Source organism: Aythya fuligula, chromosome 1 (assembly GCF_009819795.1).
Source record: "Aythya fuligula isolate bAytFul2 chromosome 1, bAytFul2.pri, whole genome shotgun sequence".
Lineage (NCBI taxonomy): Eukaryota > Metazoa > Chordata > Aves > Anseriformes > Anatidae > Aythya > Aythya fuligula.
In genome coordinates, this window is record NC_045559.1 from 182645087 (window position 1) to 182664408 (window position 19322).

The 19322-nt window shown below is 33.4% G+C and overlaps 1 protein-coding gene and 1 long non-coding RNA gene across 10 annotated transcripts in view; one reads left to right on the forward strand and one right to left on the reverse strand.

The window, feature by feature from the left end:
• Positions 1-19322, reverse strand: part of NBEA (neurobeachin) — a 514417-nt gene that overhangs the window by 307704 nt on the left and 187391 nt on the right. For both annotated transcript variants that reach the window (XM_032190243.1, XM_032190252.1), the window contains exons 27-30: positions 18717-18847; positions 17388-17495; positions 15307-15475; positions 13836-13931 (exon numbers count right to left, since the gene is read on the reverse strand). In XM_032190243.1, the coding sequence (XP_032046134.1) occupies positions 13836-13931; positions 15307-15475; positions 17388-17495; positions 18717-18847 (504 nt within the window). The remainder of the gene's footprint in view (positions 1-13835; positions 13932-15306; positions 15476-17387; positions 17496-18716; positions 18848-19322) is intronic.
• Positions 1-19322, forward strand: part of LOC116490770 — a 153064-nt gene that overhangs the window by 43290 nt on the left and 90452 nt on the right. The window lies entirely within an intron of this gene.

Below are 19322 nucleotides of genomic sequence, written 5' to 3' on the forward strand. Positions count from 1 at the left end.
GAAGCAGGAAGTAGAAACCAGATTTATGAGCTGCATACGATGCACTTAGCATCTGCTGGTTCAGGAAGTAAAAAAATCCGTATCTACTTAGTACTGCCTATATTTGGCGCAGAGGGACATCTGATCCACAGAATAAGCCTAATGAATTTTCTGCTTGTTTGTCTTTAACTTTATCCATCCAAAGACAACAGCGAATTAAAGAGCAGGACTGGACAAGCAGTCAAGCAGATTGCTGCCATGTTTAAACAGGATTTGCATTTCTGTGCTGAACACCCTACCTGCTGGGGAGGCAGCAATATAAAATGTATAGAGGCTAGAACAGAAATTCACAGACAACAAATGTTCAGTGACAGTTGCAGGAACTATGACTAGAAGTTGTGACTACTTTATGATTATTCAAACTAAGATTTGAATAGCTTGAAGAGACAAGTGGTAATTTAAATCTTATTTGCTAATAAACTATGTAAAAATTACATCTTTAGGGAACTAAATATTGTGATCCTTGCTTCTTGAGAAAGACTCAAATTATAAAACCACAAAAGCAAATATTCTTTCAGTTATTACCATTGCAGTTATTTAAAACCTAAAAAACAACATGCAAGGAAGGAAAAAAGGAATAGCCATCAAAGAAAGCTGTATTATAAGTGCAGTAGTGGACAGCAAGTGAGAACTGCCGAAAGTAAAATGAAGGTGCTTATTGAAATCTATGCTAAATAAAGTAATATGAGGTTCCACTATGATACAAATGAGGAAGACAGTAGATTACATGGTGAAAGTAGGGTACACTTAGATTCAATTTTCATTAAGGTCAACAATGTTGAACACAAAGCTATAGGCAGTAAAACTAATGCAAATGTGGTTCTGGAAATTTCTTGTGATTTTGCAGGGACAGAGTTAATTTATTTTGTAGAGGCTCAGATGATGCTGTCTTTTGGATTTTTGATGAAAATAGTGGAGATAACACATTGATTTTTTTTGTTGCTGAGTAGTGCTCACACAGAGCCAAGGACTCTTTCTGCTCCTTCTGCTGACCTGCCAGTGGGAGGGGATACAAGCAAGACAGCTGACCCAGACTGACCTAAAAGGATTTTCCACACCATATGATGTCATGCTCTGAAATAAAAGTTTGTGTAAAGAAGGAAGAAGGGCAATATGTTCAGAGTGATGGCATTTGTCTTCCCAAGAAACCACTACGTGTGATGAACCCCGCTTTCCTGGATGCGGTCTGCCTGCTGATGGGAAATAGAAAATGAATTCCTTGTTTTGCTTTGCTTGCATGCATGGCTTTTGCTTTACCTAGTAAACTGTCCCTATCTCAACTTTTTACCTTTCCGATTCTCTCCCCTATCCCACCTGGGGAGAGTGAGCAAACAGCTGGGTGGCACTTATCTGCCTGCCAAGGCTAAACCACAACAAAATTCAAATGCTCTAACTAAACCAGAATGATTTAAGTGTATTGAAATGACTGGAATTGACCGACTCCAAGCCAATTTTGAAAGAAGCAATCTATGAAATTATTGGTCTAATAGAAAGTATTTTTCCCAGATGTAAGTGGAGACATATGACTGGAGAATATAAAATGTAGGTTTTTATTTTAAGAAAGGGAAAAAGAAAGATCTGGACAACAACAAGACTTCAACAGTAAGCAAGATTTCAGGATTTATTTTGGAGTAATGGTGTGGAATGAGACAGATTATAAAATGGCTTTGCTGAAAGACTAAACTAAGAGCTTTCTTAAAATTTATTGGTCAAAGAAAATATGGCCCAAATGGTCAATTTTGGCAAACCTTAGGTGTCACAAGTGATTTTACTTTAGTGTAGAGAAACTGAAAATTAATAGAGGGTGAAAAAAGAAACTGGGTAAGAAGGAGCCATCAAGTAGTTTCAAAAGAAAAAGTATCAGAGGGAAACTACCATGGAAGTTATCTTGTTTAAAACCTTAATCACAATTTCAGGTATGCTCTAGTGCAACTTACTGATGACAAAGTTGTAAGGTAAAACTGATGAACAGAAGGATTTAAGGTAGAACTGCAAATTAAATTAAATAGTTCAAAGCTATGCATTCAGTGACTAACACAGGGGTTCCTGTAACAACTGGAATTCAGCAACTGGAAATGACCAAAAAGAAGGACCTGGACACGTCAATCCCTGGATAGCCAGTGACCAATACATTGATGTCATGGAAAAGGCAAACATGATTCCAAACTTTAATGAATAATAATAATAAAAATAATAATAATAATAAACTAAACGAAAACATCAACAACAAAAAAAGAAGTCCTGAAACAGTTCAGTATTAAAGTCATTAGAAAAGGCTTCGGTAGTTTCACTGTGGAATACTGTATTTGAGGTATTTGAGCTGTATTTGAGGGAGATGAAATGCCACCATATAGACACACTCTCACATAAAAAAGTGATGTATTTTTACAGAAAAGAAAAGAAAAGAAAAGAGAAGAGAAGAGAAGAGAAGAGAAGAGAAGAGAAGAGAAGAGAAGAGAAGAGAAGAGAAGAGAAGAGAAGAGAAGAGAAGAGAAGAGAAAAAAGAAAAGAAAAGAAAAGAAAAGAAAAGAAAAGAAAAGAAAAGAAAAGAAAAGAAAAGAAAAGAAAAGAAAAGAAAAGAAAAGAAAAGAAAAGAAAAGAAAAGAAAAGAAAAGAAAAGAAAAGAAAAGAAAAGAAAAGGAGTTTGGATGATACAGTCTGGCCAAATTATTATTGAGAGGGTATACAACAGCTATTATACATATATATTTTAGGATACAAAATCCAGAAAAAGGATTTAAGTTAAATGGAAGAGTCGTCATGAGATAAACTGAATGCAAATCCACTATGAATAAATTTTGTTTGAGAAGTGACAGCCATCAGTATGGAATTAAGGTTACAGAATATCCTTCCAGTCAGCGTAGCAACTTCAAAACACAGAACAAATTTCCATATGTTATAAATAGGAGTGAACTTAATTACTCAGCAGGTTTCTTGCTCTCATTTGGGAACAAAGGATTACAAAAGACCCAAGAGAATTGCACCATCTGAAGTCAAAAGTGGAAGGAAAATTAAATTTGTGGATATAGAATTTAGACATGACATTCCATACAATGCGTAACAGCTAATTAAAATGATTTAAGAACACAAATATCATGAGACGAGACATCTTCTACATGAAGATAAGTGTAATGATACTTTATTTCCACAGAAACCAGATTTGTATTTGCACTTTTCTTGTGTCTCCAGTGTGTATATTCACACTGCAGTGAATATTAATGTATATACTGCACTATGTATATAAAGCTTAGTCTGATGTATCACCACAAATGGTAATCCTCTAAAAACCGCTGATATCCAATGTATTAACTCTTATTTTTCAAAACATCAGGCAAGCCAAATGAACAAAAATCAAATTTATTTTTTGTAAATCAAACCAAAATAAACTCAGAACAGATAAACTGATTAGTAATTGTCCTTCAAATAAGAACACTAGTGAGTAAGTTTTTGTGAAATTCAGAAAAAAAAAATGTCTGAAAAGACATATTATAAAAACCTTCTGCATCAGCATTATTATTGGTACTATTATAGGTAAATTCTAAGCTCCTGAGCCTGAGTTACAGAAACCAACCAATTTTAGTTGCAACACTGCATATCCACAAGTTTTCTTCTTCATTTGTTCTGTGTCAAAGCACTTCTGTAACCTACAAACTTCAGGAATAAAGAATCAGTACTGAACACTGCTTCACATTGTTATTCTGTAAAAATCTTAAACCTGTAACGTATGCTTTCATAAAAAATTCTAAATACTCAAACAACCTAGCAAAACAATAGTTTTAAACATGAACAGAAGCAAAAATATAACTGATTACATCTGTCTATGTTATAACATTCTGACAGTAATCTTGTAAATTTTCAGCAAACCTCATCAGTTTTCCACAGCACTAGGCCATGTCAGTAGACAAAGCAGAAACATTACTAGATCTAGTGATCTTAACCCTGTCAGAAACAGGCAGTTGGAAGCCAGATGCCTCTTCTTTACTGTTTTTCATTGTAACTAATGAGTTCATCTACGACATTATGGGAAAAATATGGGCTTAAGGTAACTAAATGACATGTATATCTGGTAACCTTACCCATCACACTCCATGCCTAAAATATCTTGTTTGCTTGTGATTTATGAAGTGTATTGTAATTGTTTTAACCTTTTGATTTACCTAAATAGTTCTTGTACTGTTTCCAAATATATAAAAAAATACAACCCCCCACCATGTTTATTATGTAAATAATGAGACACTTCATGTTTATAACAAACAAGATTTTGCTGTTATAAAAAACTGGCATCACAAAATATTCTGTTTTTAATCTTGATTACTTTTTAAAAATTGAGTGAGAAATTGTGTATATATACCTATGGTCTTTTTTTTTTTTTTTTTTTTTTTCATTTGATTAAAAAAACACACCTAGACAAAAATTAGCTGAAAATTTTCAAAAGAAAAAAAATGAAAATCATTATTTTTAACCACTTACAATGTGTCTGAATATATTAGTTTCCACCTCATGATGAAATCTATTTGAAAGGTGCATTAACCTAATCATTGTCATTTTTTTGCAATATAGCAAGATTTGGTAATGGAAGCTTCGGGATCAATATTGGTATAAGAGTTGCTGTCACTTTTCAGTCTTCACATGCACTAGAAAATGTATGTGTTGTTCTCTGTACAGATATTCTGAGATATCTGTATTCTAAGATATCTGTATCTAATTAAAACCTTATTAGCTGTATTTTACAGACCCCTCCATAGTATTCTACATTTTTAAAGAGAGCATACATCCCAGGCTGGAGAAGCTTTCAAGCCAACAAGTCAGTGATATTACAGTTTCCCCCACAGGTGGGAACTCTTCAATGGCTAAGCTCTAGGCTATAAAGAGATGGTGAACGAGTTCTTCCTAGCCATATTGATCTACTAGTTTTCACTTATGAAAAGCAGCACAGTTATATAAAAATTAAAAAAATAAATAAGAGGATGGAATTAAAGAGTAATAAGGGTCTGATTTAAAATTACACTGAATGGAATAACCAAAATGGAATTGCAATTGAAATGTACTCAGAGGCTGAGGCACAACAGTAAAGATCACACTAAAAAGAACATTAGCATGCCAAGCTGCTCAATATCTGCTCAGTAACTTTGGTCCTACTGGCATTTCTATTTCTATGTGGAAGTTATCACAGAATACAGAAAAAGTTTCCTGTCCTTCTGGTCCTGGCCTAACCACATAATGTGCACTCCTAGACAGTATTATATATATAATATATATAATATATAATGTATATAGCAGCCTAGACAGTATTATTCTTCATGTAACAACTACACATTCATGGGCAAATTTGGCCATGTCCCACTAATGTACTTCATGGAATTCTGTTATTTCTGATGCAAGGTTATCTGATTAACGGCGACTTGTATTTTGCAGCATTCATTAGCAGAACAAAAAGGCTCTGAAATGGGAGAGAAATGGAGAAGTGACAGGGTGGGGGATTCAAGGTTGGTAAATGACGAGGAGCCTGTATGGCAGAGAACAGAGTTGTCATCAGCCAGCATCTCAAATGGACACTTGTAAGTCCATGTCTTCTCTTTTTGTTCACTGGAAACTAACTCTGTTTGCTTAAATTCCTCAGAAGCCTTTATTTCCACTCCACCCTCCACCCCCCCAATCAATTCTGGACTCAGGCAGGCACATAGAGCAGCTCCTTCTACCTTGATCAAAGAAAGAGTATTAAAAGAGTCACTTAAGACTCATAACTCATGATCTGTTTAGGCAATGTCTTTAATCAAAGTCTTGATTCTGTCTTACTATCACTTTTCTTACTAAGCAAACCTCCTTCACTCAGTGCTCAATAAACACGTGTACATCAATCTGACCAATCACCTGGTTACCAAACAAAATTTAAATGATCCTAAAACTATTCAGGACAAAGTTAACTAAGGCAATTAGATAAAAAACTCATAAGAAAAAAATAACTAGAAAATTAAAAGCTGTAATAAAGACATATCCATTTTAGAATAAATAGTTTGCATTTGAAAGAAAAAAACAAATGTAAATCAGGAACAGTATGATAGTATATTTTAATTTTTGTAGGTGAATTTCCCTAGTTTTTGTCAGATTCTATTTTATTTTTGTCTTGTGTAAACTCAAAAAACACACAGATAACAAAAGACTATCTGCGAATAAATTATGGGAAAAAAGGATCACAGGAACAGAAACTAAGTGAAGAAGGCAGAATGGTGGACAGAAAGAATAAAGTTGTGATTCTCATTCTGTTGGACATTACAGGTTTCTACCCTCCCTTCTTACAATTTTAAAAGAAAAAACAGATGAGCCAGTAGTTATCTATGATAATATCTATATTTCTGACTCACCACGGGAAAGCTGATAATTTTGTTTAGACATTTATTATAAAACTAATAACAACAACAAAAATTCTGTCACATAGGTTACAAAATCCAGTCACAAAAAAAGTGAAGAATAAAATATTCCATAGACATGATAAAACTTATACTAAAAGCATTAAATTAAGAAATATAGAAAAACTTAGGAAAAAATAACTTTTAAAACATCTGTAAATTGTACAAACAAATCGAAGTGTTAATGTTATTTGACCAAAACAAAAATAAATTACAAATGCTTCATGGGTATATAATGATTGATTAATTAGTAATGAACTATATATCTTCTGATCCCTTAAGTAGTGGGTGAATGGTAATAAATATTTGATCAAGATGTATTTCTTATTATGCCAAGATCTTAAAATATACTTCCTTTCAGAGGCAGTGGTGGCATAGGTGGCATATATTTTATATAATCAGGAAAGCAATATAATAATCTGGAGCAGCATGCAGAAAATCAATTTTATCATTCACATGATTATCATTCTTTTCACTTATAAGATTTAACACAACTTCTTGAAAGTATATGGAAAACTATATTCTGAGGAAGATGAAGCCACAGATTTTATCAGGGCTTTGTGGAGGCAAAGGGTATTTGGAAAGGCAATATAAATTAGTCCCTTAGCCCAGTTTGTGTAGTTAGACTGCTGTCCTTCTGCAAAAGAGGTATTTTAAAAATAGGCTGAAAATCTATGCTACTACACTAGGAATACAAATAATGGTATAGCAATGGACAATACTCAGAGATCAGAAAAATGATGCTTTACTTGCCTCAGAAGAAAAAGCAATTTCTGCAACTTCTTAATATATTTACTTCTATCAAGAAAAAAATCAATAGCTTTCAGTTCTTCTACAGCACATACCTTTAAAAATCTGTTCATTTACAGTGTTTGGGAAAAATATAGACAGCGATATCAAAGGAGATGAAAATACAATCCATTTTTGATAAAGTGCTGTGATAAGTTACACATCAATGTTCTCCGCACAATATGATATAAGGCAATTTGAACTGTTGCAACACTTTCATTTCGAAAACGCTCCTGAATAATGCTAAGTAGTAATGTCATTCTTTTTGACTGAAAATATCTTTCCATTATTTGTGTAGTATTGATTGTGTGTTTAGGAATGTATAGGCTCCCGGTTAATGTGCAAAAAAAGATCATTCACACCTTTCCACTTCTGGAGATATGAGGTGGAGATGGAAGTACCGTTGAAACAATATAATAACCCCTCAGTGTAAGCAAGTATAGCTTTAATAATGACCAGAATTGAGAAAACTCACCCTGCTGTTCCTGGCCACCATAACCAAATACTACATAATACTACCATACTACAAATTCATAGACATTCCTTTAAGAGGTTACTTGGTTTTATATAAGGCTGTTTAGCTGCTTTTAACAGAGGACACAATGCTCATCTATTATTTCATAGGCTTATTCCACCAATACGATATTTCTGCTCTCAAAATTTACACTGATTACCCTCTATCTGGTAAGAGAAAGGGCTACTCCCAGTGTTTCAGTCTTGACTTCCACACCTTCCAGACATAACAGAGATATTTTCATAACAAATTTGGGAAAAATCAGATAAACTAATCAAGAACAAAACAATGTCTTCTAAGATATTAAAGTTGCTACTATTCCAGAAATACAGATTTTAGCATTTTACACTAAATTCACTACATGTGAAAGAGCAGAATTTGGTAGCTCTTGCTGACTAAAGGGGCAGAGGTAAAGACTGCTAAGGATGTCTCAACCACTACAATGTTATCTTAAAATGGCTCCAGGAACTGGCAAGTTCCACTGTGCCATTAAGTCAGAAGTCAGAGTCTTGATAACACTCCTACAGAGACCTGAACCTCCTCTGACATTAAAGTTAATTTAGAGTACTTGCTTGTAAAGTAAAACAGAAGGAGCTTGTCTGCCTTCCACAGGAAGTAGCTTTGCATACTGGGACTACCTTCAACCTACTGAATTTGAAAGGAAACTTTTCAAGGAACTTGAAATCATTCCTCAGCAGTAGCAAGAGTAAAGATTAAGCTCTAACACTGTTTCTCGAGCAAATACAACACATGAAATTATCACCAAAGATGAAAGCCAAAAATTTTTGAAAGTGACTTTGTTACAGCATCGGACTTCAATGAATAGTCTCCTTCAAGGATCATACGCACTTACCAGGCAAAAAAAGGAGACTGGAATACCTAAAAACAAATAAATGTTTTACCCCATTTAATGTGTATTTTATAGCTTTTGCAATAGTGCAGGTTTATAATAAAGTGAGCAGAGCAATTTCTTGAAACTTGGACAACCTGAGTAAATGCTTCTACAAGAAATGTAGCATGTTCAGCTTTCCCTAGTGGAGTAACTTTAGTAACAAATGCTGATCAACTGAGCAAAAGCACCAGTCAACTCTTTTAAGTCCTCCCATGCAAGAAACTTAATTAAAAAAAAAAAAAAAAAACAAAACAAAACAAAACAAAAAAACAGAGCTTCTGTACTTAATATACTACTCAAGTGCACAGGCACGAACAGATTCTTTTCAGATATAAATAAAGGGGTTACAGAATTCACTGGCTACACCACCCCAGTAGAGAAAATTTGTAAAACGTTATTGCAACAGTTAGATCACAGTTGCCTTGCTATATGTGGGATCTCAGTTATGTAACTGACCACCGTCTTTGTGCTCTGCTGGCTAAGTGTGGCAGATTTCCATTAGCTATTTTTCCCCTCAAAACACCAATACATGAAGAAGCTTCACATGATAAAATAGGTACTATATTTGTTGTTCAACAGATGCAGTTTCTACAGTCAGACAAGGTCTCCCAGACTTTCAACCAGAGAAACAACCACAGAAAATTCACTTAGGACTGCTTGAGGGGAAACAAAAATAATAACAATGGAAAAAGAGAAACATTTTCCAGAAAGTACAAATTATAGGTACAATACCCACAGCCACTTGACATACTGAGAATGATAAAGTAAGTTTTCTTTCATCTTTGAATAGTCAGGTAAATTAACTTTCCCTTTCTGGCAAATATATTATAATGCTATATTGATTTTTTTTTTTCTAACTCCATATTTTAATTATGGAGCTTATCTTCATCCCAGTCAATTGAAGAAATCCCATGAACCAAAAAGTCTTTAGGCCAAGAAACATTTTAGGTCACTCTTGCATTTCAATAATTCTCAATCCAAAGACTCCATTTTGAAACCTTTACAATTTCAGAAAAACAGATCTATCTGACATTTCAAAAGCCTTTATTCTAATTCTTTGGTATTGTGAATAGAAAGAAGTCTGACAACATTTACTTTTGTTGGACTGTGTTGCTCAGACACTCTTCAGATGCAAAAGAATATTAATCTACTTTTTTTTTTTTTTTTTTTTTTTATCTGTGACTGTGATAATTAATTACTGTAGAATAGATGCTTGAATTGTACTCCACATTCAGGATTGTCTAACCAGATTCACCTGACTTCACAATATTGGAAGCTGGAAGCTGTAGAGCACAAAGGAAGAAAGGTTTGCCAATAAGTCAACTTCTGTCTTTCAGGAGACATTCTGTTGCCCAAGATTTGTCTTAACTGTTTCTGAACTTCAAGGAGTAGTAAACAAGCATTGTATCTTTGAAAAGATGAGCAAGACTAAGTTTTCTCCAGAGTATCCTTACAAGCATTTGTTTTTGACTGAAATCTTGCCAAACTGTCAGCATTTGAATCAGATGAGGTCTTCACTTATGTGATTGGCATCCAGCCATGAATAACATGAGGTATGAAGATGTTGCATAGAATAAATAAGCCAACAGTAGTGTATGTGTATATTGTATGTCTTTTTCTTTGTTGATGTACCCAAAGGAATTTCTCAGTATCTGACACTTGAAGCAGCAAGTGGAATAAGCCTTGATGTAGCAGACTTACAAGCTGGTTCATAAAACTTTCTGAGCTATGCCATGATATCTTTATGGAGATTAATACCACATGTTAAGGTGCTTTTTAAAGCTCTGGAGCTGAATTTAATTCTATTTAAGATTTTTGATATCATAGAAAACTATCATATTGTCTCCCCTTCTAAAACTCTGAAGTTATGAAGTTAAATAATACGATCTAAGGAGGGTTGCTTTCATGTCTTTATGCATACATGATCTGTATATGATCTAAATAGAAAAGAGTGAGATTTCTTTTGATTTTACAAGTTCTGCTTTGTCAGACTAAGCGCAAATTATTTTAGAAATACTGTAGAGAGTAAAAGAGTAAATCAGTAAATCTACAGATAGAGACACCTTTATCCTTCCCATGGTGAGCTTAGAAAGAAAGAAAACAAAACAAAACAAAACAAAACAAAACAAAAAACAGCAGAATAAATAAATACACATTGTTATTGCTAAATACCATTAAATACACCATTTAATACAAGGACACAATGGTATAATGGACACCATTGGTTTACCTTTTTCTTCCTCTTCCTTTGTGTGTTCTTTCTCCTTTAAACACCATAAGATAACATATAGCTTGTGAACAATACTTGGTTCACAGCAAAAAAGCAAACAAACAAACAAAAAAAACCAACACCAAAACATTTAAACTTTATTTTAGTGACTACAAGCAATTATAAGTAAAGTTATAATATATTTTCCTGTGAAGCACATTTTAAACTATTTTATTTAAATACTAAATTTTATTAATATCATCAATAAATTGGGAAAAGGTCAACATATTTAAATGATGAGAACTGGAAAATTTCATATCAAGGTCAATGATGTTTAGAATTCCTAGAAACTGCACTTGACACCAACTGTAGTTACTCGTAAGAAGCATGCAACAATCACATACTGTAATACACCTGAGATAAGTAGGATCTTACACATCCTTAAATATATTGTAATAAAAGAGCATGCCATATACAAAGTAAAAAAATGAAGCATCACTAAGAAGAAATCTCCCACAGAGATCTGTTCCAAGGAACTCCTGTACCATTCCAACAATAGTGCAATGATGACACAATTTGCTGTATTGAATTGGACTGACAAAGAACACACCCTTTACATCCAAATATAGAGGCTTTATTTCCATGTAACAAATGAATTTTTGTCCATTTTATAGTAAATAGGATTGTGCTTTAAAAATTTATATTGACTTTTAAATGTTAAATTTAATCATGCTATAATATGTTAAAATATCTTAAAATATAAAATATTATTAATGTGTTATATGTTTGCTGCCAAAATGTGGAAGCATGTCTAAATGAAACTGATTGGCTAAGTCACCGGAATGAAAAATTCCTGAAATGACAAAACAGGTTTTGACTTTAAGCCTCTCTGACAGTGTTGGCATTTTTTTTTTAGTTCCTGCTCATGTCCTTCAAAACTGAGGAACTGACTCAAGAATTTAAAAAGCAGAAATGCTCTTCTCTAATAATACGCAGATTAGAGATGTAGATGCAGTTAGGTATAAGAGAAAATATCAAGAAATAAATTTAAATAGTTACAGATAAAATTTCCTGTGTTGAATAATTTGTTTATAAAGCCAATTTCTTCATTACAGTTTCTTATGTATCTCACTTTACTATTTTTTTTTTTTTACTATTACTATTCCTGTAGCTCTACTGAACTATTAAAAGAACAAATCAAAATAAAACTATAATATACTTGAATTTGAGGTAAAGCAAATACTATGGACAATAGTATAAAGGACATATCTCTTAAGAAATATTTATCTGAAATATTTTGGTGATTTTATACAGCTGTCTCCATTTTTAAAAGACTTATTTTTAGTCTTTTTTTTTCTGGTTTTGTTTTATTTTATTTTTTATTTATTTATTATTTTTATTTAGTATGGATAAGAAGAAAAAATATTTGTTTTTCCACTCCTTTTTACATCCATTATTTCAAATGTCAAGCAATATACAAATAGCAACATCATCTCATGTATTTTGCATAATTTCTTTTATTGTATTAAATTAAAAAATATTTTTAAATAAATGTAAGTTTTGAGGCAGTCTAACCATTTCCATTTTTTCAAGCAAAAGGTGTTGAGAAAGAAAATATCTGTGCCTGCTACACAAAAATGTGCTTTAAAGGCAAAAGGAGATGAGAAAGGAAGATCTAATTGTTCCAGGTTTTTATTGTCTATGTAACACTGTAGTACTCTTCTGAACTAAGAGTAAATGATCCTTCCCCGCACCCTGCTTTTCTTTTAAAATCAATGATAGACTGAACACAGCAGTGTAACAACAAAGAATATTATATCAGCAAATTCAATGATTGAAAATGTATTTTTAAATTTTATTTCTTTTCTTCATTTGGCAGACAACAGACTTTTTAATTAAAATCATAAACCCTTGATTGTTAGTTGTTAGAATTTAAAACACTTTATAATATACTTACATGCACACATGGAAATTTAAGAAATGTAAGATAAACGTAGTGATTTTTTAAGTTAATCTAATAAAAATTTTAACATAATTTTCCCAGAACAGGATTTGATAAATATAACATAAGTTACATTATTAGCAAAGAAAGAAGTTAACTATTTATATTGTTTATATACAGGAAGCAGTTTTTAATCTCTTCATCTTTCTATAAATCAAACTTTTTACTCACTGAGATTTTGCAAAATTATACCAATAACATTTTCATTATGTTGTTTTTTAACCTATAATTCTGTATTCACATTATAGTACATGCAAATAAATGGGGAAATGTACATGCAAATTTGGCTAAAATTACAACTGGGTAACCCTTTTTTTCAAATAATGGCATCTAAAAAACATTTTCTCTATATTATAATATAACTATTAAAACAAACAAACAAACAAACAAACAAAAGCAGGCCCAAAACATGTAATAGTTGCTCTGGTCACAAAAGTGTTCTCATTCAAGAAAAGCACAGCACAGCACATTAACTAACATGCATAAAATAATTAACAGTACGAACAATATCAAAGGTTTACATACCATCAAGAAAGCAAGAACAAAAAAAAAAAGCAAGAAAGGAAGGAAAAATAACAGGAAAATATACGGGGAAAGGGAACACTACAAAAATACTACATATGTTATGTGGTATGCAATATTTTTTTAAAAATAGGCCTGACTTTATGGGCCTAATATTGTAGTAGAATAACCACAAACCAAAAGCATTTAGAATTTTCTACATCCATTCCCTCCTCCTCACTAATCTTTTATAAAATTTATTTCATAGTAAGTAAAGTTAAGAAGTGATAGTAAAATTGGGAAAGAGATTTCCTAGAGAAATGTAGGCAGGAAGTTAAAGTTTTAAAGGTGTCATCAGGTCTGATCTCCATGTAACCTGAGGCGTATACTTATTTATCAACAATTACATCACAGTTAGTTCTTGTATTACATTACATTAAATAAGAACACCCAAACAGGTTAGGAGATGATGTTAATATTACCTTTGTAAAATGAGTGGGCAAAGCTCTGCTCAGGAATTAACTTGGCAAGGAATCCATGGTTCAAACTTGGGTGAGGGATAGATGGTATGACCACAACTGTGGAGAAAATCATGGAATCAAATGTGAGCCAGCTAATATTCATGTGTGGCCTGGTCCACTGTGGATCCATGACAGAAGTCCTATCTCATTGAAACATGCAAATATGGTATTATCAACATAAAGTGCATTTCTAAAGGAAGAAAACAAGTTCTGTATCAAGAGATAGGAAACAGCACACCTATTTGGGCACTTCAAGAGCAACAACCATGTGGGGAAAAAAGACACACATATATATATGCACACACATGTACACAGAAGATAATCATGAGTGAAATAGTTCACTGAAACTAGCAGCTTTTTAGTGCAGGACAATAACATATAACCAGAAAGGCACAAAAAATATGATTTCTCATAATTGACCATGTTCATGTATTATATTTGAAATGGGAAGCCCCTAAGCACATAAACTTCAGAAGTGATATATAAATGATAAATTAAAGCATAATGATGAATTAGAAGATAATGACTAAATGCAAATGTGACACAAATTGGAACATACATTCTATGAAGAATGAAAATCAGAAACTCCGTAAATGAAGTAATTAAAATTCAATACAAGACAAAAAACATACATGAAGAGCTTCATGGACAAGTTCAGTTACTGTTTTCAGCTCTTTTAACACAGAAGGTACAGTTGTAAACAATCCAGTGGGACTTGAAAAACCTACTGAATTGACAGTATAAAGAATTTGAAACAAAGTGGGGTAAAGTTTGGATTCTTAATTTCTGATGGGCTCTGACAGCTAACAGACTCCCTCCCTCTCAGGCTGAAGAACACATGCCAGTGAAAAATACTACTACTATTAAAAAAAAATAAATCACAAGCAGTTCAAAGAAGGCAAGAGAAATGCTTCCTTTTTCTTATAATCTTTCCTTAGGCTTTCAAATGTAGGCACCAACACAGCAGGACTCCAAAAAGGAGTCCTCCACCACCACCTTTTCACAAACCTCCTAATTTAAACTAAAAGAGTTTACATGGGCGAAGAGCTGTGTTTGCTGTTTATGTTTCATTGTATAAAGATATCTGCTCTTACTAACAAATAATAGCCTAAGAAAGTTGTGGTGATCAACTGTCTTGTACTTTACAGCTTTAGCACCATCAGACACACTGTTTCTTTTCAATTATATTCAAATGAAATAAACAAAAGCATAAAAAGCAATACAAAAATGAAAATTAGTTATACCCTATAAGCAAATGCACAAAATAAGTGAAATCTGCCAATGTACATTAAAATTATTTTAGAGAAAGAAAGTACCATGTAATTTCCTATTAGAATTTTAAACTGCTCAAGTACTTTGAACTCAGATAATTACAGTTCTAACAAATCTACACATGAAAATGAAAAATAACATTTAAAGAAAACAAATGTACCTGTACTTGTTGGTGAATTTATTTCTTGTCTGATATTTCTACCTGCCTGGCTCCCAGATCTTGCAGTTTCTCGTTGTGGTTCTAGAATATCACGGTATTTGGAGACCATCAGAACTGAAATAAAGTAGACTACTGCCAAAGCTAAGAACTGAGCCTGTTTGCTGTCGTCCTGTGTTAAAGAGAAAGGAACAAACCTATATTACTGGACATTTCAATGGAATTTTCACTCAAGATCATCTCAAAGTTTTATAAATAATGCCCAACTGAAATGTTACATCTGTTAACATAGTAGCAAAGGGATTAACTAGAAGATTTAATGGATTTTCACTGAAGTAGTATGTACACAACATTTATTAAGTACCTAATCATAAAGGTAATTTGGAAACCACAAATCTCCAAGCCTGTGAAGTCAATGGCCATTTCAGAGTAGAGGCTTCAACTAGAGTTTCAACTTGTCTCAATTCCACAGGTACCCATTTTCTATCACAAATCCAGGGCTTGCTTTCCATATTTTTCTGTGTGTTTAATTTGGTTGCATGTCACTGCAACACTTAAAATAACTGTAAATCCTCTTACTAGTTCTTTCACAGAAATTTCAGAATCTGCTTCCACTAGTCTCTTCTCTTATACGTAAGGAAAGAGTAGGTGAGAGAAGATCATCACCCAGTTTCAACCTTGGCCTTTAAAGATGATTAGATCAGAACACTCTAACAGATAAATGCTTTTGTTTCTCATTGTACTTTCTTCATTAAAACTATTCCTACATTCAGTTTTTACTTCAATCCACTCAAACCTAAGCTGCAGAAGTTTAAACTTAAAATATATATTTGCATATATATAATAATAATTCCTATTGCAGTGCTTTCAAAAATGATATTGTAGAATAGTTTTATTGTAAAACCAGTTGCAGAAATGTGAAAAACATATATATGTATTTACATATATATGACACATATATTTAGAAGAAGTAAAAATTGACTTTTTTTTTTTTTCTAATCAATTTGCTGCAGCTCTGCAATAAATATAATAAGTCTTCCACCTACAATGGTTGGACAAGTAACTGACACTTTTATTAATACAGTTTTATTTCAGGACATAACTGATTTATTCTGGTTGTGAGTATTTGGCTAATATATGATCAAGTCTGACTGTAAAACAAAATTATGTACTGATCTCAAATGGTTTATCAATATGATCAAGCACAAATTCAGGCTGGATAAAGAATAGACTAAAAGCAGCCCTGAGGAAAAGGACCTGGGGGTGTTGGTTGTCGAAAAGCTCAACATGAGCTGGCAATGTGTGCTTGCAGCCCAGAAAGCCAACCATATCCTGGGCTGCATCTAAAGTAGTGTGGCCAGCATGGTGAGGGAGGTGGGTCTGCTCCTTTCTGCTCCAGTGATACCTCACCTGGAGCACTGCATTCAGCTCTGGGGTCCCCAGCACAAGGACAGGGTCCTGTTAGAGTGAGTCCAGAGGGCCATGAGGTTGATCAGAAGGCTGGAGCACCTCTCCTATAGAGACAGGTTGAGGGAGTTGGGGTTTTTCAACCTGGAGAAGAGAAGGCTCCAGGGAGACCTTACCACAGCCTTCCAGTACCTACAGGGGGGCCTACAAGAAAACTGGGGAGAGACTCTTTGTCAGGCGGTATAGGACAAGGGGGGAATGGCTTTAAATTAAAAGAGAGGAGGTTCAGATTAGACATTATGAAGAAATTCTTTCTTCTGAGGGTGATGAGGCATTGGAACAGGTGGCCCAGGGAAGCTGTGAATGCCCCATCCCTGGAGGTGTTCAAGGCCAGGTTCAAGGCTCAGGGCTTTGAGCAACCTGGTGTAGTGGAAGGTGTTCCTACCTATGGCAGGAATTAGGTGATCTTTAAGGTCCCTTCAAGGTCCCTTCCAACCTAAAACATTCTATGATTCTGTGATTTTACAGTGCAGGAAGTGGCTGGCAGTTACAAAGCCATGAGCAGATGGTTTGCTGATAAGTGTGACACATGAAGGGTATTTTAAATTCTAGAACAACCAAAAATTCTTTGAAAATGGAAGTGATGATTTTGTAGAATTACAGCACATATTACTCACCACATCACGAAAAACAACTGCTCGTAGACGATTAATATCAACATCCTGAAGAAGCCGATCAGGGTCTTTTATAGGAGAGAGATTGCCAGGGACATTTTCAAGGGGAGTCTACAAATAAAACACTTATGAGAATTTTTTTCCCCCAAATATCTTGGGAAATTTAAAGCATTTGTGTTAGAACCTTAATTTGATACATTTTTAGATATCACTGTTAATCTTAGATGCTCTTCTACTAACAATGTACTTTCATTATACAATGTACTTTCATTATATTAACAATGTACTTTTCACTCAGACAAGGCTTCTACAAAAAACAGTCTGAATTATTGTCCTAAATGTTTAGATATAAGTTGTTACATCATCCCACTACATCAGAACAACTGTATCTTTTTGCAGAGTTAAATAATTGTATGCACACAAAAGATGATTTCTGATTATAGTTGTTCCATAGCAGTACAATAAATTGTCTAATATGGTACATTTAAAAACCATGAGCAGAAATATTTTCAAAAATCATTTTCTTTTCATTTTACTGAGAATTATTACAGACTATTTACAGTATAATTCCTATTATTACAAATTATTACAAAGGCATAGAGTACTATGCTTTGTTTAAAAAATGACAATGTATTGCATATTATGCCTAAACACCTAAAAGCATTGTTATACTTATTTGCTTTGCACCGAATGTGATAAAGTGGAAAATATAATGCCTTTTGTGAGATTTAATAAAATAATAGTGTGAATGAAGCTGAGTTTGTAAATGCTATCTGGAAAAGGCATTAGAGAACAAAAAACACTAAAGTTCCTAATGAAAATATAGTATCAAAAAAACATGAATCTGTTATGTTAGCTAAAATGCTATATTTTAGTTATGTCACAGGCTACACTAAATTCTTCAGGATTTTAGTTTTTTAGACTCAAAGCTGTTATCAAGTTCAGAAAAGTAGGTTTCATTCAGTCAGAAAGAAAATACTGATCTCTATTGTACATGCAATGGTATATTGAAGTTACTGGGACTCAGATGTTCCACTGACAGATGTAATTACAGGACTTCATCCAAACTGAAGATGCCTTGAGAAATTAAAAAAGCTATGCAGGTATAAAACAAACAAACAAATAAACAAACAAACAAAACTATACAGATGTGAAGAAGGGAACTTCAAAACAAAGCAGGAGTCGTAAAGCTCTTTAAGACTGCTCCAGTGTACGTTAAGTTTTTGCATAAGCTTTTGCCAAATACTTGAGAAGGCAGATACAATTGCTTTCTGATCATAGAAGCAGTGGTACAGTCTTGTCAGTGCTGTTGGTAACTGAAGACTGGATTACCTTGGTTGCTGCTGCTGCAGTTACGCCCTGGAGAGCATCCTGAGCTTTACTGCTGATTAATGAAGTCTTGTTCACTCTCTCTCTCTGCCTTTGCCGACACTCTAAACAGTTTCTCACAGCCACACAACAAACTAAAAAAGTCATGAAAATTAAACAAGTTAGAGTTATTTTCTCATAATTATTTTTAGAGTATCAGTTAGCAGTCTGTATATATCAATAACCACGTCTAAATAATAACAGCAATAGTTATCGCATTAGACTCCATTAGTACTAGGAAAGCACTAATGGTGACTTATTTCTTTTAGCTGAACAACCTAATGTTTTCTATAACTATCTCACTATATTAAAATTTGAAGCTCTCATATGTTATTGATCAGTTATCAGCACTTTAAATCTGAGTGCAGTTATGCACAGCTGCAACAGAGGAAAATAGTAGGAGCTAATTGAGAATTCGATGAAAATTGATTAGTGATAATAAACCACAAGCATTATACCAGTAGCAGTATAATAATCAATGATCTAATGAGTGGTATGAATAATAACTGGACAAAAATCAGAGTCTAAAAATTATTCAGCATTTGAAAGATGTTGTGGGATACAACATTA